This window comes from Schistocerca piceifrons, chromosome 5 (genome assembly GCF_021461385.2).
Source record: "Schistocerca piceifrons isolate TAMUIC-IGC-003096 chromosome 5, iqSchPice1.1, whole genome shotgun sequence".
NCBI classification, from domain to species: Eukaryota; Metazoa; Arthropoda; class Insecta; order Orthoptera; family Acrididae; genus Schistocerca; species Schistocerca piceifrons.
The window spans coordinates 488,043,233-488,069,784 of record NC_060142.1 but is presented as its reverse complement, the minus strand read 5'-3'; the positions used below and the strand labels follow the sequence as shown (position 1 = coordinate 488,069,784).

Sequence of the window (26,552 nt, the reverse complement as noted above, 5' to 3'; positions counted from 1 at the left end):
CTGCACAAATGAATCCTGTTCAAGGCAGCAATTTGATCTTATGTCATTATCTTATTTGGAATTAGCACCTGTCATCACATCTGAGATCAGCAGTGCTGACTCTGGTAGATTGCAAGTATGGAACACTTAGCTTTGTTGTTGAAGGCATTGGAACTGTGTAGTTGTCTTCTGCAGGCTCATAGTACCATCTTTGCAGTTAATGATAAAATGGAATCAATTCTCAGAAATAATGAGCCAGCTGTCCTTTTTAACAGTACGCTGGAATCCCTTAAGCTTCTTTGCCCACATGTTTTATCAACTGTATCCAATTGACACTAGTATTGAGCAACATCATATCGGCACCTTTTATATACACGTGTGCATCTACTACACCAACCAAGTTTCTGATCTCTTTCATTTTCTGTGGCAAAACTGGTGCACTGCCATTAAAATAATGTAATCCTTACATTTCAAGCTCTTAACACAGACCACCAATAAATGATAAAGTTTATGCTGAATACAAAACACAAGTTTGTAATTTTCATATGATATTTCTACTTCTCTGGAATGAGCAATAATCATAAAAGTATGATTTAGCATTTCTGTTTTTAACAGTGCAAGGAAGTTGACCTCACCAGGTGTTTTGTAAATTTAATTCAGACTTACAGTATAATGTCCACCTTTTTCTAAAAGCAGATTTCCAGGTTTATATATTTTTTCAGTGTTACAAAATGCAGAATCTGATGGTAGTGTGAGTACCTATTTAAATAAAGTGTGTTTAGATTTTTGATTTGAGACAAAAGTAATGTATTTAATACTCAGAGTACAGCTTAACACAATAAGTTCAATGTGAAAACTCCATACACTTAATTTTCTAATGTACTATAAATTCTCAAAAAGTAATCACCTTTTATAAATGTGTGTATTTTGAAGCAAACTATTTCATCAAATTATGTGCCAGTTTGTAAGCTGTAACAGTTTCAATGGCTTTACACAATATTTGGTCATCATTAAACCAAATCAAATATTGCTTGAACAGTCCACGGGTGTACTGCTGGTCCATAGTGTCCAACGGACACAGTACTTCGGCAATCAGACATGTCACCATTGTCAGGTGCGATAACAAACAGAGCTCCTGACAGCGGACGGCCATCTTAAATTCCCTCCCCCTGTGAGGCACTTACCCGCGGTCCGTGCCTGTGACCGTGCATCGCCAGTCACTGAGATGCTGGCGCCAGCTTCTGTGGTGGCGTCGGTGTAATTGCCATGTCAGCCCTGGTAGCTCGTTCGTTTTCTTTGCTGACCGTCTTTTTAATTAGTCTCAATGCTGGTTCCCATGTCTTGCTCAGTTTATAGCCACAGTCTCGGTTGATGAGTCCGACCCTGGTATGAATTTCGATAGCCCCTCTAACAACACTGTCCCATTATTTAGATGTCTGTACCAAGACCCTCCTGTGCTGGTAGTCTGTTTTGTGATTTTCGGACAAACAGTGCTCTGTGACTGCCTACTTGTTGGGATACCCAAGTCAAGTGTGCCTCTGATGTTCTCGGAAACTGTCTTCGATGGTTTGCACTGTCTGTCCAATATAAGTCTTCCCACACTGACACAGAATCTGGTATATGCCAGCCTTCCGCAAACTGAGATTGTCTTTGACACTTCCCAATAATGCTCGTGCTTTATTGGGTGGCAAAAGACAGTTCCTACTCAGTGTTTCCTCAATATTCGTCCTATTTTCCCTGATAGTGCACTAGTATATGGTACACAGGCAGTGGCTATATCTTCGTCTGCGACATCTTCCACCAGGTATTTGGCCAGCAGAATTACTAAGCCATTATGTGGGTAAATGCCCTCATCAAGTTCGTAATTCTGTGGATTTCATAAATCTTCTTGACAACTTCAAGCTGAAAGAATGAAATGCCCTGGTGAGTTTTGACATTGTTTCATTATTTACCAGGGTACCTCTTCAAGAGTCAGTTGTGCTTATTGCACCGAAATTTGACGAGAAGACGACTGACCTTTTCAGACACATTCTGACCTCCACTTATCTTCTCTTTAATGGAGAATACTATGAACAAACAGAATATCTATATGCAGTACTTCGAGGAGGAAGCTTTGGCATTATCATAATGAAAACCTACTTGTTTTCTCAATTATCTGGATGACATGTTCATGATCGGGCCCCATGCAAGGGACAATCTTCTAGACTTCCTTACACACCTGAACTTCCTACATCCGAACATCAAATTCACTATGGGGACCAAAGCAGAAAGAAGATTACTATTACTGGATGTCATGGTCAAATGAAGAGCGGATGGCACCCTGGGCCATGGGGTATACAGGAAGAAAATGCACACCAACCTGTATTTGCATGTGGATAGCTGCCACCACCCTTTGCAGAGGAATGGGGTGCTAAAACATTGGTGAACAAGGCGCACACCATCTCTAATGCAGAGAGTCTGCCTCATGAGCTGGAACACCTCAAAACTGTATTCCAGAAAAATGGGTAGTCGGAATGGCAGATCAGATGTGGTCTCCGCCCAGTCTCTACAGTGCAGCGTACGGAGATGGAAGAAGTTGTGGAGGAAGAGATAGCCACTGCCTATATACCGTATACTGGCACACTATCAGGGAAAGTAGGATGAATATTGAGGAAACACCAAGTAGGAACTGTCTTTTGCCCACCCAATAAGGCATGAGCATTATGTGGAAGGGTCAAAGACAATCTCGGTTTGCAGAAGGCCAGCATATACCTGATTCTGTGTCAGTGTGGGAAGACTCATATTGGAAAGACAGTACGCAGAATCGAAATTGTTGTTGAGGACATCAGAGGCACACTTGACTTTGGTACCCCAACAAGTCGGCGGTCGCAGAGCGTTGTTTGTCTGAAAATCACAAGATGGACTACCAACATAGCAGGGTCTTGGCACAGACATCTGAATACTGGGACAGCGTCATTAGAGAGGCTATTGAAATTCATACCAGGGATGGATTCATCAACTGAGATTGCAGATAACCTCAGCCAGGCATGGGAACCAACACTGAGTCTAATTAAAAAGTAGCTCAGCAAAGAAAATGAACGAGCAACCAGGTCGGATGAGGCAATTACACCAATGCCACCACAGATGCTGACGCCAGTGTCTCAGTGATTGCCAACCTGCGGCCACAGCCACAGACTGCAGAGAGAACACCTCACAGGGGGAGGGAATTTAAGATGGCCGCCTACCCTCAGGAGCTCAGTTCGTCAACACACCTGACGACAGCCACATGTATGATCTCCAAAATATTGTGCCTGTTGGACACTATGGACCGGGAGTATACCCATGGACTGTTCAAGCAAGAAATATGCCGGAAGAAACTGAAGAATCCAAAATCAAATGTTATTCACAATTTAAATGTTTTTCAGTATATCATTTAAAAAAGATACTTACATTTTTTTAAAGAGATTAGGGGAACAGGTATAACTGAAAAAGGGAGAAGCATTGCTGACAAATAGCTATCTTATTTTCAGCATGTCACATCTGAATGATGCATATCACTGTGCTGTAATGTATAAAGAGAAACCTGGAGACCCCTGTGCTGTAATGTATAAAGAGAAACCTCTCTTCAAGACAAAGAGGTGAAATTTGTAAAAGAGATCTTTACTGCTTTCTGATGATCAACCCAGTCCTAAAACTAGTTGGGCTGAAATAAATCATTCATTTAAAAAGTATGGCTAGTTGCAGTTATTTCTTCTGTGTTAAATTGCTATTCAATCCAATTACATGTTTGATAATTTTCAGGTGTATAACAAAGTCACATTGTGAAAAACTGCACATGATAATTGACGTCAGATATGGATTAGTGACAAAAAAACATTTGATTAAGCTATTACTTAGCAAATCATAATAATAAAAAATATTTTTTGTTGTTGGTCTGTATGACTTGTTCAGTAAGGCAAGATACAGATATTTATAAAAAAAAAAAAAAAAAAAAAAAATCAAATGGCTCTGAGCACTATGGGACTTAACTTCTGAGTTCATCAGTCCCCTAGAACTTCGAATTATTTAAACCTAACTAACCTAACGACAGCACACATCCATGCCCAAGGCAGGATTCGAACCTGCGACTGTAGCAGTCACACGGTTCCAGACTGTGGTGCCTAGACCCTCTCAGCCAACCCAGCCAGCAGATATTTCTCACTATTTCTTCCTTTGACATCAATAAATCCATTGCCACTGTGAACTAGTCATCCTGTATCAACCACACCTCTAAAAATTCAATCACATCCTTCACCGCAGCTGTCACTGTCTCTTGCCATCCCCTCAGATCAGGTTTATCCTATCTAAAATCCTATTTTTATTACTCATACTAGGATTTTGTCACCTATTCAACTAATTTAATATAGAATTTGAGTCCATCACTGTCGCATACCTGGTCGTATCCTGCACACCAGGGGTGATTTCTGTATCCATACTCTGCAAACCACTGTCAAGCTTATGGCAGAGGACACTTGCCATTGTAGAGTGAGCACAGAATAACATGGCTGGTAAATTTGTAGTTGGTAGGACAAGTGTGGGGAGAGCAATAATGGTAGAGGTTGCAAACTGCAGGGCGCACTGCAGGGGAAGTGCAGAGTGCTGGAGGCAAGTGCCCCTCTAAACTGAAGCCTTCACTCATATTTTTCGTAAATATTAAGTGGAGCATCTCCCACATTCACACTTATGGGGAAAAAAGGACAGGTATACACTCACACGCACACACATACACACACACACACACACACACACATCCATCCGCACATAACAGACACAAGCAGACATATCCTTTACATATATGTGCGTTCTTTGTCAAGAGTATGGTGACAATATTTATGACAGGTTGCTGGAATGTACTTGTTTAAGGAGGGATGGTGAAGATTAGCAGTGAAGGAGGAATGAGGGAAGTACTGGAATGCAGGAGAGAAAGGAAGGAGGAGATGGAGGGGGGGGGGGGGGGGCAGGTGGTTGTCAATAATAGTTAGGTAAGTCTTTCCGCTCCCGGGATTGGAATAACTCCTTACCCTCTCCCTTAAAACCCACATCCATTCGTCTTTCCCTCTCCTTCCCTCTTTCCTGATGAAGCAACCGTTGGTTGCGAAAGCTTGAATTTTGTGTGTGTGTTTGTTTGTGTGTCTATCAACATACCAACGCTTTCATTACATCATCTTAGTTCTTAGAGTATATATGTAGTTAGACAACTCAAATGGTCAAATGGTGGTAGCTTCTCTGAGAGAAAGTGCTATTTTTTGAGCTATTATATTTGTGTATATGCACACATAGTTTGTTACTTAGGTTCTTGAATCCATTATCATTATGTTTAGCCAACACTTGTTATTTTGAAATCTATTATTTTACATTTTGTTTTCACTAAAAAATTATAATTATGGCCATGTGCCAGATTTTTTCTCTCATAGTATGTACATTTCATAATGATTTTGGACTCTACCAACTGTTTAACTAATAACAGTATCAAGACAATTAATGTAGCAGAGTGAAAATGAAAACAGTACAACTAAACAGGTATAATAAAATAAGTTTTATTCACATTTATGAAATTCAGAGAATGGAATTCCAAGTATGTACTTAAAGTTCATTTCTTAAGTACATAAATAAATCTTGTTCTGGGCATTTTTAAATAATTGGTGTGAAATTTACTAGTCTTGCAACATCTTTGCTTTTCACCATGGTTTCATAGTCCTTCCCGACAGGGTAAATTCTGAGGTTCTCCTTGCAAAGCTGCAAAAATAAATGGAAAACATGAAATTCTTAATATGTAAATCAAATATTATTGACAATATATTACTTTTGTACTGTAGCCCAAAGTGAAACCAGAATCAAATAAAGAAAGACAAAAACCTCCTACTGATAGATATCTACAAAAGCTAAAAGAGTCACAAGGTTCTAGAACAGAGTTCCTTTTTGTGGTAAATGTGTGATGTAAGGGTTGCAGAAAATAATTAAATCCAAGATGTGGGCAGGAAACATAAAATCAATTTTTTCACTATGTTTCATAATTTCCATAAAGAGGGAGAACTGTCGTGGATGTGGAAAAAATCAAGGTATAGTTTAACAAAAGACTAGCAAGTCATAGAAAATTTAAGATGTTCAGCATATCAATGGCACTCCTCTGTGACTCAGGCAAACCTGTGACCATTAGTGCCACTACTCTTTGTATATATTCAATATCTCCTGTTAGTCCTATTTGGTATTACTTTTGAATGATATTCTAGAATGGGTAACACAACTGTTTCGTATACAATCTTGTTTCTAGAGTGGCTGCATTTCCCCATTTTCTCATTATCCTACCACTGTCTGTTATGTACTTTACCTTTAGATGAGTCTGTGTGGTAATTCGATTTCATATCCCTACAAACTATTACACCTAGGTGCTTACGTGTGTTTACTGGTTCCAATTGTAACCACTAGTATTTAGTCATGGGATAATATGTTTTGTGCATCTCGTGAAATGCACAGTTTACCATTTCTGAACATATGAAGCAGGTTGACGATCTTTGTATCACTGAATCTTATCAAGATTTGACTGGATATTTGTGCAGCTTTTTGCAGCTAGTACTTTATTATAGATAACTGTATCATCTGTTAAATGTCTGATGTTACTGTTAACATTGTCCACCAGGTTATTAATATATAATATGAACTTTTATCTGTGATGTGCCTGAAGTCAAAGAAATGAGGTGCTAGTTATTAATGATAACAATGGAGATATGCAAATGGACAAGGAAAGAATTCTGGACAGACTGAAAAGATGCTGAACGCTGAAGATCCTGAAAATGTTTTCCCAAAAGGAAGAATTGCAGAGAGTATAGAGGAAGAAGAAATTGAAGTGACTCAGCAGGATGTAAACAGAGCAATTAAGAAACTGAAGAATAATAATGCACCAGGAGAAGATAGGATAGTGGTAGAAATGTTGAAGGCAGTAAGTGAACACTTCAGAAAGAGAGGAACAGGTAGATTTTTGGGCAAGAAGACCAACCATAAGTCAAATTTTCACCATGACCCAAGTCTGGTAAAAGTTCTGGGAATTGAAGCATCACTTCCTGGTAACATTAGTAGATTTCTAAAAGGCTTATTATACTATACACAGATTAAATATATATAACATCCTCAGGAAGTTTGCCATACCAAGGAAGTTAATTAACTTGATGCAGATGTATACAACAGAGACGAAAGCCAAGGTGAAATACCAGGGGGGCTGCCAAGGAATTCCACATCAGGAATATACGAGACAAGGTGATGTCATTTCAATGATGCTTTTTATTTTGATCCTGGAGAAAGTAATTCATGAAATGAAAAGAGAAGGAAAATGGGTGAAGCTAAATGGAAGGACACAGTTTCTGGGATATGCAGACAACATTGCAACTGTAGCAGAATCAGAGGAAGACATGGCAGAAACTGTAGGAGACTTAGCAAAGAATTCCAGAAAGACTGGGCAAAGGATCAGTACAGAGAAGACTGAAGTGATAGGTGTATCCAGAGAAACCCCTAATAATGCTCCATTACTGGTAAGAATATGAAACATAGCCAGAGCGGAAATTTTTAAACACCTTGTTCAACGGGTATAATAACCTAAACCAAGAAATTAAACAATGTAATGTCAATGTGTCTAACCCTTATTTTGGTCAAAATCAGATAATATCACAAGAAAACATGTCACTTACAACCAAATTAAGGCCTATAATGCAGTTACAGTATCAGTGTTTTTCAGGTGGGACAGAAATGTTAAGCACACAAAAAAGATGAATGATATTTGATGTTGATATTGAAACAGAAAATCATGAGAAGCATGTTTGAGCCAATCCATGAAAAGTACACCTGGAGATGTGGAAAGAACCAGTACCTTTACATGTGACAGCCCTAATCCATAGATCTGAGGACATCATGCGAGAAAAGTGGGAGTTGGATTTTGCATGACTGATGTTTTGGAATTCAGGGTGGGTTGAGAGTCCTCATCTTGAACTTAAAATATGTTCTAAAACTCTACAAAAGATGCACGTCAATGGTGCTGGATAGCAGATAATAGTTTTTATGGCTGTTGCCCTTCTAGTAGATGAAAGTGATCTGTCATTTCTTCTAGCCACTGAGCACAGATTTATGTTCAAGAAATCTATAATATTCTGCAGCGAAGATAGTGGCTAACTCAGCAGCAAATTTCATACAGTTGAAAGAGATTCCATTAGCTGCTGTGGTCACTGTCACTTATCTTTCCAGTGATGAGCTAATTAAACTAGAGCAGTATTTCTTGACTGCCCTTCATAGAAGGACATTTGAATACAGTTCCTGCTTTTGCTTTGTTACACTTAATTTTCAGTTCCTGTGTGAGCCATGAGTGTTTGGGCACTAGCTTTGGTGACACAAAAGTCTTTACTTATGACCAAAATTTCTTGTATATATAACAGAGGGAAACATTCCACGTGGGAAAAATATATCTAAAAACAAAGATGATGTGACTTACCAAACGAAAGCGCTTCCTTTCGTTTGGTAAGTCACATCATCTTTGTTTTTAGATACATTTTTCCCACGTGGAATGTTTCCCTCTGTTATATTCATATCATTAATTTGAACCCAGCAATTACGTTTGTTATTGTCACTGTTGCATTTCGAAATATTTTCCGTCATCTTACTTTATCTTTATGTTTTTGCAAGTAGTTTCACTTTGTATTCACCTTCTCCTTTTTACCATAATCTACCATACAATTTTATGCCGCCTATATATACTCAATAATATGTAGCCCACTTCCATACCATAAACCAAAATTTTTTTTTCCGCTTTCAAAACTAACGCCGCTATAAAATCCACCGTTTCCAGTTCACAAACAGTTCCTTTCACCTATTAAATAATCATTTCGGCTAGTTCTAATAACTTTCGGTTTATTTCCATTTTGTTTTTCCCACGTCACTGATCATTTTTAGCCGCTTCCCACAGGTTTTAACGTCATTATTTCTTCGTCAGACAATTGTCAGCCTCATTTTCATAATCTGCCACCACAAAACCACTCCTTTTAATACATTTACAAGCAGTTTTTTCGAAATTTTCCCAAATTTCTCCACCCTTTAACATGTTTAGGCGGCAACACAACCACGTAACCTTTGCGCACATCGTTGTTTACCAACCCAAGTTCACCACAGGATCAACATAGCTCAGCTTTAACCAACACTTTTTCGACTTTTTTCACACCAGATCTCCAGTTGCTTTCTAGATCACCTTTATCTCTCCCCATATATTTTTATTTTCATTTCAGCCTCATGTTACACTTTCCACCTTCTAATACCATGCCACCCTCACAACATCCCCACAACGACCCCATTAAGTTTTATTTACATTCCCTCCACAAACGTGCCTTCTCCCTAGTCAGATTACGCTCCCATATTTTATTTACTCAGGCTTGTCTGTCATTTGGCATTACCCCCAAAGGCCTTACACTTAAAGTTCCCATCTCTGGCTGTAACCCTTCTTTCCATCAATCCCTATACCAGTCCCAAACTGAACAATCCATTGCCCTCACCCACCTAATCCTTCACCTACACATCAACTCAGCCAATGAACACACCCATCAACTCGTATCCTTAACAAAAGTCCTCAATCTTTCCTCTCCCACATCCACACTGGCTGTTCAGAGCATCCTCCTACAGGACAATCGCAAATTAGAACAGCATGCAACCCTCCACCTCAAAAAACTATCCAATCTCCTGGTTTCCCACCTCCGGAAAGACAACTCACTCACCCTTCACAACCTTTCCAGCAAACCTCAACCTCCTCTCATTGCACACAGACCCAGTCTCTCCCATCTACTCAATCTCCCACTTCCAGCTCCATTCCCCCCAAAACCTCAAAATTCTAATCAATACAATCTGGAACCACAACACCCTAATTCAGTAGTTAACCTTTCCTCCAAACCTCTCTCCCAATCCGAAACCTCTGTCCTATCCACAGGCCTCACCTTCAGCCCTACTCCAAAATTCAACCAAACAGCCCTCGTCAAAGATTTACTGTCCTACACTCATACTCTCTGCTGGAAATATCACTTTGCCATGAAGAAAAATGATCCTAATTATACTCCTAATGATCCAACTTCCCAAGACACTATCCAAATTGAACCCTGCCAGGAACAGTTCCATCCTCCATCACAGCGGGACCCACATCCTCTTCCTCAAAATCACCCTCTCCAAACCTTCCAAGAATTTCTCACTTCCAGCCTTGCATGTCAATCCTTCTTAAAAAAAACCTTAATCTGACTCCCAACATCACCACTGCTGAAGCCCAAGCTATCTGTGATCTGAAGGCTGACCGATCCATCGTCATTCTTCCGGTGGACAAGGGTTCCACGACCGTGGTACTTGATCGTCAGGAGTATGTGGCTGAGGGACTGCGTCAGCTTTCAGACAACACTACATACAAAGTTTGCCAAGGTAATCCCATTCCTGATGTCCAGGCAAAGCTTCAAGGAATCCTCAGAACCTTAGGCCCCCTACAAAACCTTTCACCTGACTCCATCAACCTCCTGACTCCACCGACACCCCACACCCCTGCCCTCTACCTTCTTCCTAAAATTCACAAACCCAATCATCCCGGCCGCCCCATTGTAGCTGGTTACCAAGCCCCCACAGAAAATAAAGTTTGTGTGTGTGTATGTGTGTATATATATATATATATATATATATATATATATATATATATATATATATATATATATATATATATATATATATATATATATAAAACCAAAGATGAGGTGACTTACCGAACAAAAGCGCTGGCAGGTCGATAGACACACAAACAAACACAAACATACACACAAAATTCAAGCTTTCGCAACAAACTGTTGCCTCATCAGGAAAGAGGGAAGGAGAGGGGAAGACGAAAGGAAGTGGGTTTTAAGGGAGAGGGTAAGGAGTCATTCCAATCCCGGGAGCGGAAAGACTTACCTTAGGATGAAAAAAGGACAGGTATACACTCGCACACACGCACATATCCATCCACACATACAGACACAAGCAGACATTGGTCTTTAAATTTTTCCCACGTGGAATGTTTCCTTCCATTATATATATATATATATATATATATATATATATATATATATATATATATATACTTTACAAGGTCTTTCTTTTGATAAGACTTTTCTATGGTAGTCGTAGAAGGCTCTGTTTATTGCCTGTCTGAAAGACAAATGCTTTTTATTGAACATCTCTTTATATATAACTTTATGCTCCATTTTACATCTGTTGTGCAGTAATCACTGTTTTTTAGAAGTTTCTTTGCAGTGGACATATACTATGAAAGGTTTCCCCTTTATGAACTGTTCTGCTAGGTACATGCCTGTTCAGTTCTTGGGAAAGTATTGGTCTAAACTTGAGAGTTACAGTCCCTCTATACACTCCTGTCTCTTGAGAAAATTGTTTCCAGAGTGTGGTTGCAAGCAAGAAACATTTAAGTTGACCTCATTCATTCCCTGCAAAAAATAAACATGTCTACTACATGGTATCTGACATGTATCCATGTGTCAGATATTGTGCTCTATATTTTTTTCCAGTGAATAAATCAGTTCAACTTCAATGTTTCTTGCTGGAAACCACACTCTGAAAACAGTTTTCTCAATATGTTATAGGCCCAGAGATGGAAAGTAAATAGCTGGAAGTTTAGTTTAGAACGTAACTATTATGTAAGCAGTTTTGTATTTCTGGTTCACAAGTCTGAAACAACAAAATGTTGGAAGAATATGAAATCAAATATCCTATTGCTATTTTTAATAGAAGCACTTTTGGAAACTGGAAATTCTGAATGCAAACTATGCACACAAATTAGATTTGTTGGATCTCACAGCAGAATAATACACAGAAAAAGTGAAATTTCTAGAAAGAGAGGTGGAGAAGGAACAAGCTGATAAAAGACAAACAACACAAAATCTCATGAACCATGGTAAAAAGTGTCACTCAAGAACAACGGAATGGATTAGGAACAGCCATTTGGAATATGTGAATGATTAACATTACAAAATTTAGATCTATTCTGAGGGCAATGCAGTTTGGTGAAACAAATGTTGTCAGCTGTATCAACGGAAAGCTAGTTACAATTTTGATTAAAAATATCTTATTTGTACCTGGACTGGCTCAACTTGCTGTCAGTGCACAGACTGGAGACAAGTGGTTTCAAAGTCATACTTGAGAATAGAAGAGAAACTATTCATAAAGGAAAGGATGTTGTAGCCACGGCAATGAATAATGAGGCAAAACTGTATGCTCCAAAATTTACCAGAGACCCTTGCAAGGTGTTTCTTGTGAAAACATTGGAAATCTGGCATCATGGGTTAGGATACTTGAATTACACCAATCTCATGGTACTTCCAAAATATCAGGGTTGACTGAACACTATTGCCTCCACCTTTGTAACTCTTCAACAGTTGGCAGCATTGGTATGCGGCAGGTACTGGCTTGTTCTGTAGCCTCTTCTCTACAGCTCCAGTTGGTGGTAAGCCTTAGCATTGAATGATTGTGTTGTTACAGTGTTAAGCATGGAACCCTGTGCAGACGGTCGGTCAGTGCGATTTAAGCAACGTGGAGTCGTTGAATTCTCGGCAGTAGAAGGTGTCACCCCAAAGGAGATTCATCAGAGAATGAAAGCAGTTTATGGTGATTGTGTTGATGTGAGTAATGTGTGTCTTTAATCTCATAATGTGAGAGGAGTTCCTGACAAATTTTAAGTCTGTGTGCTTGCATTTCAGGAGACAGCACCCGGAGTACCCACTGTGCACAGATCTTCTGATAGCCAAGCAAAGTAGTAATGTGACCCACATGTTCTTGTGAAATGCCAGTTGTGCTTGCAGTTTCTCTCTGAGTGATATGACGATCATCCTGAATCAATCTGTGAACGTTTTGCTTATGAAACTCGGTGGTTGCTGTCACAGGACATTCAACCCTTTGTTTGTGATGCAAGTCAGATGTTCACGCCTCAACATCTTTAAACTTTCTCAACCAACGACGCACAGCACTCACATCAACACAATCACCATAAACTGCTTTCATTCTCTGATGAAGCTCCTTCAGGGTGACACCTTCTCCTATCAAGAATTCAATGACTGCACATTGCTTAAACCGCATTTACCAACTGTCTGCGCAGGGTTCCATACTTTACACTGTAACAACACAACCATTCAATGCTAAGGCTTCCCGCCAACTGGAGCTGTTCTTCCCTTTCAGGGAAGTTATTCCTCACTGTCCAAACCCTTGGTCGAGATGTTCGCATGCAAGTGGATACCGGTTCTGCTGCTACTATAATTAATTCTCAGACGTATCTTCAGTTGAGTTCTCCACTCCTGTCACCTGTCACTAGGCAATTACGGACGTACAGTAAACAGAAGATTTCTCTCTTGGGACAGTTTAATGCTGACGTATCTTACAAATCTGTCATTCGCACTGTTCCCATATTTGTGGTCGACCAGAGCAATGCAGAAAATCTTTTTGGTTTCGATGCCTTTCGTGTTTTTGGGTTCTCCATAGATGACTGTCAATATTGTCTCTGATGCTATTCCTTATGCTCAACTGGATTCCTTGTCGACGACATATTCATCCCTTTTTTCTCCTGGGTTAGGCCGTGCAAACGACTTTGAAGCTCATATCACGCTCAAACCCACTGCTCGGCCTAAGTTTTTTCTGGCTCGGCCCATTCCTGTGGCCCTTCGTGATCGGGTAAAACGGGAGTTAGATCGTCTCACTACTTCAGGGGTCTTGCTTCCTGTCACTTCCAGTGAGTGGTCCTCTCCTGTCGTTGTCGTTACTAAGCCAAATGGTGATATTCGTCTCTGTGGCGATTTCAAAGCCACTGTAAATGCTCAATGCCTCATCGACACTTACCCTATGCCCCATCCTGAAGAACTGTTCACTAAACTTGCTGGGGGCCAGTATTTTTCTAAAATTGACCTGTCAGAAGCTTATCACCAACTTCCTCTCGACGCTGCTTCCCGGCAGTTTCTGGTCCTTAACACGCCTTTCGGCCTCTATCAATACCAACACTTGTCAGTCGGGGTTGCTAGCGCCCCTGCTCTCTTTCAGCGATTCTTGGAACAATTATTGCTCCCTGTCTCTGGGTGTATCAATTACATGGATGACATTGTTGTCACTGGCTCCACCATTGAAGAACATCTTCCAAATCTCCGCACATTTTTTCATGCCTTACAGACTGCCGGTCTTAAGTGTAATCTTCAGAAATCACAATTTTTTCAGGCATCTATCACATACTTGGGGTTTCAACTCTCTCGGGATGGTATTCGTCCTCTTCAGCAAACTGTCGCTGCGATCAATGCCCTTCCTCGCCCTACACCTGTTAAGGAACTGCAGGCCTTCTTGGGGAAAATAGCATACTATCACAAGTTTTTACCATCTGCGGCTTCGGTGGCTCAGCCGTTGCATAGCCTGTTGCATAAAAACGTGCCTTTTCACTGGTCCGCATCGTGTGATGCGGCTTTCCAGAAATTGAAGACTATGCTGAAACAGGCCCCGTGCCTGGCTACTTATCGACCTGGCCAACATCTTGTTCTTGCCACAGACGCCTCTAAATAGGGGGTCGGTGTAGTCCTTGCGCACCGTTTTTCTGACGGTTCGGAACAACCCATTGCTTATGCCTCCAAAACGCTCACGGATGCCCAACAAAAGTATTCTCAAATTGAGAAAGAAACTTTGGCCATTATTTATGCTCTTCATAAGTTTGGTGTTTTTCTCTATGGCTCAAAATTTCACCTTGTTACGGATCACAAACCACTTGTTTCCTTGTTTCATCCATCAACATCACTTCCTGACATGGCTGCACACCGCCTCCAGCGTTGGGCTCTTTACTTGTCTTGTTTCAATTATGAGATTCATTTCTGGCCAACGGCTCAACATGCAAATGCTGATGCTCTGTCTTGCCTTCCCATGGGTCCTGATCAGGCATTCGATAGGGACGAACTTTTGTGTTTCCACCTGGATGTTGCCGAGCAGCGGGTTGTGGACGGGTTCCCCATCACTGGGGACAGGCTGGTGGGTGCTACAGGTTCTGACCCTACCCTCTCCCGGGTTTTACGCTGTATTCAGAAGGGTTGGCCAGATCGCCCGTCCGCTAAGACTTCTGATCCGTTGCGGAACTACTACGCTTTGCGCTACCGCCTCACGGCTAGGGACGGTGTTATCCTCCTCTCCACTGACAATGCTTCGCCGCGTGTTGTGGTACCTGTGTCTTTGCATGCTTCGGTCTTGCGCCTCCTTCACCAAGGGCACTGGGGTGTGTCTCGCATGAAATCTCTGGCACGCCATCATGTGTACTGGCCTGGCATCGACTCTGAAACAGCACACATGGTCGCTGCCTGCGGCCCTTGTGCGTCACAGGCCGCTGCCCCAAAGTCATCTTTGTCACCGTGGCCTTCGCCTGAGAAGTGCTGGGAGCGCATTCATGCTGACTTTGCGGGACCTTTTTTAGGTACTTATTGGCTCCTCATAATTGACGCCTACTCTAACTTTCCTTTCATTGTCCGTTGCACGTCGCCTACCACCGCGGCAACCACCAGTGCTCTCGTCCGCATTTTTTCTTTGGAAGGCCTCCCCTCTACTCTTGTTACTGATAATGGTCCGCAATTTGCCTCTTCCGAATTTGTGGATTTTTGTGCTCGTCACGGCGTTATGCATGTCATGGCCCCGCCGTTCCATCCACAATCCAACGGTGGGGCTGAAAGACTGGTCCGCACATTTAAGGCTCAGATGCGGAAACTTCTGACTTCTTCTGCTGCTGAATATGCGCTTCTCCAGTTTCTGGCGTCTTACTGTTTCACCCTCATGGGCGACCACAGCCCAGCTGAGCTCTTGGATGGCAGACAGCCCCGCACGCTACTTCATCTTCTGCGGCCTTCCACCTCACGGCCGCGGGTGCCTTCCCTTGGCCGGTTCACCGCCGACAACCTCGTCTGGGTACGGGGATATGGCAGGCGGCCAAAATGGAGCCCGGGCCGCATCTTAAGACACCGTGGCAGACGCCTGTATGAAATCCAGATGGACACGGGTGTTGCAGTGCGTCATTCCGACCAGCTTCGGCCTTGTGTGCCAGAAACGCCTGTTCCGAATGCCGCTACACCACTTTTGGCCCTACCTGATGCACGGGATCTTGGCATCTCTCAATACTCACAACGCAGCCCTCTCACTGTCATCGCGATGCCAGCACAAGAACGGACGCCACCAGGAGACATGCCCATGCAGGAACCGGATGACCATCCTCTGTCAGAGCAAATCTACTCGCCTCCTCCCCCAACGGACGCCGACACATCACCCATGTCTCATGTCATATCAACTGGACTTGCCGCAGCGGGCAGATTGGTGCAGGGGGCCCCAGCAGATTCGACCCCTACGTCTCCTGTCATCTCGACTCGTTATCATCGGGGACACTTCCATCTGTACGGGAAGCCTCCTCCTCGAGACTTTACGGCGAGTCAAACAATGCCTATGAATGTTAGCCATCTCCGGGACACCTCCACCAAGATCAGTGCAACAGTTTCAAAGGGGGGAAAAGTGTTGTGACACGCCGATCATTCAAAGTGCCGCCGCACAATTATGCGTGTCCTCTACGTGCGGCGCTGTCTGCCAGCCATGCAGCAGGTGCGCCACCTAAGCGGCCAGCTGAGCAGCGGCCGCTAGACTGGGACTCAGTGCTCATTCAAATGCTAACGTGTACACATGTCTTGCTTGTCTACTTACTCTGTGACTTATATGTGTTGTGTCGTTCTGAAATATATTTGTTAAACTTGATGTTATAACACTAGTACCTGCTGCATACTAATGCTGCCAACTGTTGAAGAGTTATGAAGGTGGAGGAATTACTTTTCAGTCAACCCTTGTATGTTGAAGGAATGAACAGTACAGATCTATAGACATCAGAATTGTGCGCCATCTGCATGGAAGGGAAGCAAACAAGACTTCCACGTAAGTAGAAGCAGACAAGAGCAGAACATCCATTGGAACTAGTACACAGTGATGACACAGGTCCTATTACTCCCACATCTTGTGATGGAAAGAGATACAACATTACATTTATATATGATTACACCCGTTTTACAGCTGAATATGTACTACAAAATAAATCCGAAGTACTGGAATATGTTAAACAGTATGAATGAGTATAACTGCTCATTTCAGTTTAAGGATTACTAGATTCTGCTGTGATAATGGAGGTGAAGATCTGTCAAAAGAGATGAAAAACTTTTTGAAATGTTTTAGGTCACAAGCAGTAAATGCTATTTACTTGATAAATAGAACACCAACATGTGCATTAAAAATGACAGTTCCTGCAACTCTGTTGTATGGTGAGCTCCCAAAGTTGCAGAAACTGGAAGTATTTGCTTGTGCAGCATATATACAAGTTCCTCAGAAGTGATTGCTGGAAAGTTTGATTCCAGAGTAGAGAAGTGCTTCATGGTTGGATACTGTATTAATGGATATGGCTATGGTGTCCAGAAGAGTGATGAATCATTCTTCGAAGAGACATCAAGTTTGAGGGAAATTATTTTTAGTTTAATAATGAGGATTGGTTTTCATGCAAAGAAGACACAAATGAAGAAGCCATCTCCAATGAAGCAAATTTCATTGATTGACTCTATATCAAGTGAAAATGAAGATGGTAAACCTTCTGAAATATGCAGAAATGCTAGAGAAAGAAAGTGTCCAGTGTCAATGGGAGAGTATACTGCATTAGCATTAAATGCAGAAATGTACATTGAGGATGATTTGGAGACTTTCAGTGACATTTACAGCAGATCAGATAAAGAAAAATGACTTCATGCAGTAACAGAAGAGATGAAAGTAATAAACAAAAACAAGACCTGTACAGTATGTGACTTACTGACAAGTTTGTTACAGATTCAGGCTTTCTTCAAAGCAGCACTGAGAAATGGACTAAACCTCTTCTTCATGAGACAAGCATGTCAGCACCATCATTTGAAGAATTCATAAGTGTGGAGGACATTGTCCAGGTTATCAGAAAATATACAGACGATGAGAGTGTTGTGGATTATGTCAGTATATTGAAGGACAGAAATAGCAAGATGATGAAGAGGATCAGATAAATGGATGTTTTGATGAGGAACAAATGCCCTGTCCAATGAAGCAAGAAAGTTCAAATGCACACGAGAGTCCACAGATTTTTTGAATTTTCAATGGATATTGAGCCATCAATTTTCTAAGCCTGATAAAAAACATGTTCAAATAATCAAAATGGGAAAGAAAGAAAAGTAGCAGATTTCTTTGAATAAGTGTGTCATAGCACATAATAATATTTACACACTCACAATTATGTTAGAAGTAATTAATGTATTTCTAGATTACACGTGCATTCCTTATCCCATTTCGAATCTTTTCCTAAACTTCCCCAAGGGAGAAATTTAGCTGCTAGACATTGATTAAGGAAAACCTCTGCAAGGGAGAGAAGCCACTTTTGAATCTATATAAATGAGGAACTGGGTAATAGAGAAACCTCTGTAAGTGAGAAAAAAATTCCTTGTCCCTTCAGCTCCCACTTATCTGGGTTTGACTGTTGTATTATTATTATTATTATTATTATTAATGCAATACCCAGGAACTTTTTCACTTTGTTTACATTTGCCTTAATCATTCCACATCCTTGACAGTTTTATTTCCTTACAGACTGTGAAGATGGATCACTAATAAAAACAATATTCATATTGTTCACAAATTATGTCCTAACTGTGTCGTTCATCTGTAAGTGTAGCTAATTTATGCAGAATGATTGGAAATGCTTGATTTAGCAAATCTTGAAGACCCCTTACAACATATTCTTACAATGAGAGTAAAACATTTTATAATTTCCTGGCTGTCATATTTTAATGCTACTTACTGTATCCCATTTGGAAGTTACAAACTTAACCTTTTCAGCAGAAGACATTATGTTGTTGCTTTTCTTCTGTGATAGTGAGTTTGGTGTTTGTTATCTTTTTGTAGCCTTCCATGTAATTTTGCCAGTGTTTTCAGAGACTGTCATAAGCCTTCTATTTGACTTACTGTGTAAGTTTAATTGGTTACAGGTATATTGCTTTATACACTTCTCTAATGAGATAACAGCAAGTGTTTTTCATATGTATGAGATCATATATCCATTATTCTGAAAATTTTTATACTTACTATTGTCTTATGATTTACTTTTAAATGTCACTAAGTCAATGTGTTTTACACAGTGAGAGTATACAGGGTGTTAAAAAAAGTGCTGAATATTATGAGAAGTGATAGTAACCATCAAAACAAGAAAAAAGTGCCATACACATGGGCTATAAAATGTATACCTTAAGAGCTATGAGTACTTTTTCAGTAGAAGATACATGTTTCACAGTGCTCATAGCTCTTAAGGTATGCATTTTTAGAGTCCATGATTACTGGACTTTTTTATTGTTTTGACTGTTGCTACCACCTCTCAAAATATTTGACACTGTTTTTAGCACTGTATGTATGACAGTTGTAGATGATCATGCTTGAGAGTGAAAGGGATGTCCCATTTCTTGATTGGTGTCTCATGCTTGCAACATTTCCACTCATTTTCTGTTACAATGAAATGGTTGACGATTTTATGTATTTTGTTGTTAACATACTATGAAACTTCATTTTAGCTTGTCCAAATTTGTAGTTCTTTGTTATCATTAAATAATAATATATCAAACAATGGATAATTCAATAATGGCAATATTATGGAAAGGGACATTTGCTACTCACCATGTAGCGGAGATGTGTGACTGTGTGAGGTATTTTCTCTAATTTGGGAGACTGCCTTTTGGCCAGAAGCTTACTTGTTTGACAAACTTTTTGTTGTGCCTACCTACATCTCAGCATCTTGCCCTTATTGTGAGTAGCAATCTAACCTTTTCGTTACATTGTTAATAATACCACATTTTATTTTCATGTAAATAAATCTTTTCTCACATCATTTTTATGGGGTCATATTCCAAATGAATGTCTTTATCCAATTATTCTCTAATCACAACAGCAGGTATAAGTACGTTTTCATGTAATACACTCTACTAACCTCATAGAGTCCACAGTTCTCTTCCTCTACAAACTCAGGTACCACAAGGGAAGTATTTGCATAAAGTTCATAATTTGGCTCATAGGAAAGTAACATTGACAAATACTTCAGTATTGCAGTCATTCCTTCAGCTACTAGTTGCTTTTCTAGCCTTGATGAAAAGTCTGTGACTGATAGTGCATACTGCAGGCGTGCATCCCAGTCTGACAATTGGGACAATTCCTGCCAAACACAGGAGAGAATAGATTTAAAAAATTATTACTAATAATAATAATCTACAAAGCACAACTTCTTGGTGGACAAGACATTTGCTAGTGATTTTAGGATTCTACGTATAGCATTAATATACTATAATTAGCATCTGATTATTCATCTGCAGGTTGCAGTAACACACACTAAACATATCAGAAAACTGTACATCTTTACTATAAAACAAAACAAGCATGTTCTGGGCAGCAATCCCTAGAACTGATATATGCTAAAACCATTCAGTAAACTATTCAACATTCAAAGACTTACACTGGCTGCTCTGCATGCAAACATAGTTTTCAGTAAAACAAAGGCATTGATGTGTTGCTAATGCCATATACATTAAACATTTCACTGCTTCTCAGCATGGAGATTTAGCTCTCACACTTATTAATTCTTTCACTGGCACTTATTCCCAATTAATGTACAGAAAGCATTTGCTTCTGCAACATCAAATCAGTGGAGAATACTTTGTATTTAAGCCATATCACTGATTAAAACTGAACCTCTTCATCATATTTTCATGAAAATATTGAAAAAGTATGAAACAGCTTTTGCTGTAGCCTTACATTGCATCTGTAACCAGTTTAGTTATCAATGATAATAATTAAATCAAAGTTAAACAGCATGTTTTTGAATTTATCATTCCAAAAACTTAGAGATCTTTTAAGTTACATATAATATTGAAAGTTTCTATATTCTGCTGCCATAATGAAGTCTCTTGGTCTGTTTGATTTATATTTGTTAGTTCAGCAGACTATTTAATAATGCTGACTTTACACAACATTGTACTATGTCCAAACTTCCATTAACTGCAATACTCAACACTGCCCTAATTGTGTAATTTGAGTGCCTGATCTGAATGTTTCACAATAGTCTATGTCTTTATGCTTCCTATGGCCCACAACATGTAGTTTGGTTCTATAACAATACATTTCTCTAAGATCTTGTTTCACACACACAGAAAAAAAAACTTGAGCAATTACAAATTGTTCTGTGCCCTGCTGGTAATTCTACCAAAAGTCTATGCTGATGTAATATGTTCTTTCATTGTTAATTTCCAATTCTTGAGACTTGGCTACTTCAGAATACATCCTTGGCTCATCTACATCTGCTAAAAAACACTCAAGTGAACATTTAGATTTTTTTAAATTTGCACCACATTTTGAAGTTGAACTTATGCTCTTCCAGATCCTCCTACTTCAAGTCTATCTTCCACTGAAGAGGTTGCCAGTTCATATTCATGTCTCTCTTAGAACATCAGTACTCTTGTTTGATATGAGTATTTCCCTTGTGTGATGACAGTGCTTCAAAGGTAAGCTACATACAAAATTTTATTTTATTGTTACAGTTATACTGTAGTTGCTGCACCCTACATGGACCAATTAATAAACTCAGGGTTTTTACTGTAAATTCTGGCTCAAACACAATGTTTCTACTCTGAATGATGTATCATCCAACTTGCATCAGGATGGAAAAAACCATCAATATTTTCACCATAGTCAACAGAAATCCCACTTTTTATGGTATTCTTTTGGAACTTGTACATAACATTTGGTCTCAGAAATATACAACTTATGCAGGTATGCTGTAAACCACTTAAACAGCTTCCCATCAAAGCTACATATCCCAGTTCAATTTAGAATATAAGCAGCACTACAGACTGCTTTTCCCTGTAAAGAACTGGCTATATTCTTCGACGATAGTGTTGACTGTACGAGCTCTATGAATGTTCTGTTTGAAAGTTCACCACATTTATTTTGTTTTTAGTTTCTAACAGTTTGCAAAAACGTTTGGATCTTTTGACAGCATTAGGCTTTTATTGCAAAAAATAAACCATGTGAAATCTTGTATTAACAAGTGTAAAATAGATGAAATAACTCAAATCTGTCAAAGAGCTGTTTTCCAGGGTACACATACACAGTAACTATCACAGCCTTACAAATACAATCACAACACTCCTCGTCATTTTTATACACACTGTGACAGCAGCACTCCAAGTAGACAGTAAGCAACACTTATATCAGATGAGTGTGACTACTACCATTTCTACTGATTTGTAATCAGCCCATATTTACACACAGGCCACATGGGCGTGGGCCCAGAGCAGCTAATTCTTAGGGGTGATGAAATCTAGTGGCTGTCAAAATTTTGAGCATACAAATTTACATGTGCAGATAAAAAAGTAGCAATGATTATGGGAATTATTGTTAGGTTTGTTTGAGTTAAGTCAAAACTGTTTTGACTGCCCTAAAGCATTTGAGTGCACCATTTCCCCAGTCGCTGGGCTCTCTGACTGGCCATTTGCTATTTGATTTGTGGCCTATGGATGGTCAAAACTGCCTTCCACTGATTTTATTCTGATGGTTCCACAGCATTTAAAACTGTGCTCCAAAGAGATCATCATGCATGCACATAGTGCAGTATTCTGAAGCGAGCAAAGATGTCAACTGGCACTACAGGTGGCCAAACAATGAAACACCCAAAAAGCATTAGAGTTTGCAAAGGAATTGAAATAAGTATAACAATTGCGATAGTTTGTGATACCTTAACTCGATTGAATCTGAGGGGGAAACGGTAGGTAGAGGGTGGGATCTCTACATCATGCAATGGCAGCACTGCCTATGAATTGTTTTTGTGTGGCAAGGCATGAATGCATATGTAGTGTTGATGTGGCTTGGTTTCTGTTTGGTGCTTTTATCATTGTTTGTGTATATTCCCCCTTCACATTTCATTAATCTGGTGAAGTTCTGACATAATTTAATTGTGAATATGGACAGCAGGAAATGTCTCAGTGGTGCAGGCTACAGAAAATTATTTGAACAAAGGAGGAAGAGGGAAAAGGAAGTATTAGATCAAACACCAAAGCTACAAACGTTTTTCGTTAACAAAAGACTAGATTCTCTACCTGTAAGTTCTTCCTCTCTTGCAAACTTGACACCTACAAATGATTCACAGTTCAGCAGCAATTGTGGTGAAAGGCTCAACGATAGAGACTCTGAAATTGATAACAAACATACAAACAGTTCCACAGCAAGTGAGCCAGAGTTGGGGCAAGGGGAAGTTACATCAGACTCTACTGTTGATGAAGATCCTACAGGAGATAGCTGATGCAAAGTATTTCTCCATTATTTTGGCTTCTACACCTCATGTTTCACACTGTGATCAGTTGAGTTTTGTTACACTTTATGTAAATAAAGATTGTCAACCACAAGAACCACTTGTAGAATTTATGCACATACTGGGAAAGAATTGACAGATGCTGTATTCATGTTCCGTAACTCCCATGGACTAGATATAAGCAGGGATCTACTCTGGCCTACAAGCCCAAATCAAGTCATTCAATCCCTTGGCATTTTTCATCCCCTGCTCCACTCATTCACTCATTCACTGAATCTGGTAGGATTAAGGGCAGACACATGCTGTAAAATAGCTACAATATTTTTTGACCTGCTACAAACAATTAACACTTTTTTTTGGCATCTACACAATGCTGGAAAATTCTACAGACAATTTTTGAAGGTGAAAACTTGAGTTTAAAGTCTCTCTGCATTACAAGATGGCCATTTTGAGAAGATGTCTGCAAAAGCTTAAATGCTATTTGGGATGCAGTCAATAAAGCTCTTAAATGCATTTCTGAAGATAAAAGTGAGAAAGCTGTTATTAAATTAGAAGCAACAGGGATATTGCAACAGCTTAGCTCAAAAAATATTGCATTCATGGCTACAATATGGGAGAGCATTTTGTAACATTTCAGTGCAGCACTACAGTCAGAAGAAGTTGACATATCTGCAGTAGTGAAACTTTATACTTCACTTCTGACTTTCGTAGATGAGATGACTAAGTCTTTTGAAGCATGAAAAAAGTTGGCAGAGAGAAAACTGGGGACCATACAACACCTTCTGCAAGTCAATGAAACTCAAGAAAAACATGTGAAGAAACGAAAGACATTCTTTGATGACTCAAACTCTAAGTCTGAAAATGAAACAGTCGTTTGCAAATCTGAAGGTTACCTACTGAAGACCAATTATTTAATTATACTAAACAGACTATCCACAGAGCTCAATAATCATCTTGGTGTCTACAAAGAGTTTTCTGAGAAGTTCTCTTTATTATCCAGTTTGATGGAAATGGACCCTGATGAAGTCTATAATGATGCAAAACAGCTGCAGCATATTTACTCAGGGGACACAGAGGATTCTTTTGGAACAGAATGTGCCGATCTCAAAAGCTTCCTTCTGAGTTTTGGGTACAAGAATGGTCCATCTTTACCAGTCTTAAATAAAATGCTAAGAGAGAAATATCTCTTTGATATTTATCCAAATCTCAGAATTGCTATGCAAATTTATTTGACCACACTAGCAATGAACTGCTCTGTTGGACAATCCTTCTTAGTTCTTGGAACTGGCTATATTAACAACAGAAAAAGATCTGACTATGAAACTGGACTTCGAACATGTGATAAATGTGTTTGCTGATAACAAGGCAAGAAGAAAGCCATTCAACTGATGACATTCTTTGTTGACATAATAAATTACCATAATTCCATAAAATTTTATCCTTTTTTGTAGATTTCTTCTTTAAGTAGTTTATTTTAAATAGTGTGTTTATAAATTTGTTGTTAAATGTTTTTCAAAATTGATTAAATTTGGGGGGGGGGGGGGGGGGGGGGGGTTATTGGGCCAATGGCCAATGGGCATAGCATTATCTAAATACCATTCAATTTGTATAATACCTTTTACAATGAGGAGCACCAATCAAGGTGGCGCAGTGGTTAGCACGCTGGACTCACATTCGGGAGACCAACGGTTCAGTCCCATGTCTGGCCATCCTGATTTAGGTTTTCCTTGACTTCCCTGAATTGCTCCAGGCAAATGTCAGGATGGTTCCTTTGAAAGGGCACAACTGACTTCCTTCCCTGTCCTTCCCTAATCCGATGAGACCAATGACCTCTCTGTTCGATCTCTTACTCCAAACAACCCAACAATGAGGAGCTTATATAAGATTATGAAAATCAGCAATAACCAAAAAATGACACCACATCTGTTTTTCTTTAGTTTTTTAAAGCCCATGGGAACCAAAAATTGGATAGTAAACAGCAAAAGGCCTGACCTTCTGCAGAACACAAGTAAAGTTCTGTTTACTACACTTACACTCCAATCAGTGTATTTGGAATGTAGGAAACTTGTATATAGCGAAACACCTACATAATTTAACGTACCTAATAAGCCATCACAGCTGTAGCTGAAGGGGAAACCACACAGATGTGGTAATAGAATGCCGAAAGCTTAAAACTGTTTCCCAACACAGGTGAAACATATTTCATAATTGTAATTCTTCAAGGTATCCTGGCAATCTATTAAAATCTTGAGGTGTTGGTATTCTGCTAGCTATCAGTGTCATTCATGCATAATATTTCAACAACATGATTTGTTATCTTAATTAGGTTCTACTTGAGACCACTTGTCAAAAGGAATGGGTCCAGTAGAACTGATTGTACATCTGAGTCACAATTGGCGATAATCTTCAACATATTTGCTTTTGGGTCAAAAGTAATTATATTTACAAACATATTGGTATATTACAAAGTTGAGTTAATTGTGAGAATGTGCAAATCATTAGACTCCACACAAAATTGTTATGTGCATGAGTGACACAAAAGTAGATATCTTAGGTATTGTGAAACAACTCAAATCACTTAGGAAAGGCAAGTCTTCTGGTCCAGATGGTACACCAGTCACGTTCCTTTCAGAGTATGCAGACACAATAATGCCTTTCTTAGCAATCATATACAACTGCTCACTTGACACTGACATCGATTCGTAGTAGGATTTTGGAGCATATACTGTACTTGAACATCATGAATAACCTTGAAGAAAATGACTTATTGATACATAACCAACACGGATTCAGAAAATATCGTTCTTGTGCAACACAGCTAGCTCTTTATCCCCATGAAGTAATGAGTGCTGTTGACAAGGGATCTCAGATCGATTCCACATTCCTTGATTTCCAGAAGGTTTTGATATCGTTCCTCACAAGTGACTATTAATCAAATTGCGTGCACATAGAGTATCGTCTCAGTTGTGTAACTGGATTCGTGATTTCCTCTCAGAGAGATCACAGTTTGTTGTGATAGACGGTAAATCATTGAGTAGAACAGAAGTGATGTCTGGCATTTTGCAAGGTAGTGTCATAGGCCCTCTGCTGTTCCTGATTTACATAAATGATCTAGGTGATAATC

At 39.7% G+C, this 26,552-nt stretch overlaps 1 protein-coding gene across 1 annotated transcript in view; it reads right to left on the bottom strand.

The window, feature by feature from the left end:
• Positions 1-5,518: 5,518 nt before the first annotated feature.
• LOC124798507 (fatty acid synthase-like) overlaps positions 5,519-26,552 on the bottom strand; it is a 379,784-nt gene continuing 358,750 nt past the window's right edge. The window contains exons 34-35 of the mRNA XM_047261946.1: positions 20,060-20,281; positions 5,519-5,733 (exon numbers count right to left, since the gene is read on the bottom strand). Of these exons, the coding sequence (XP_047117902.1) occupies positions 5,629-5,733; positions 20,060-20,281 (327 nt within the window). The 3' untranslated portion in view covers positions 5,519-5,628. The remainder of the gene's footprint in view (positions 5,734-20,059; positions 20,282-26,552) is intronic.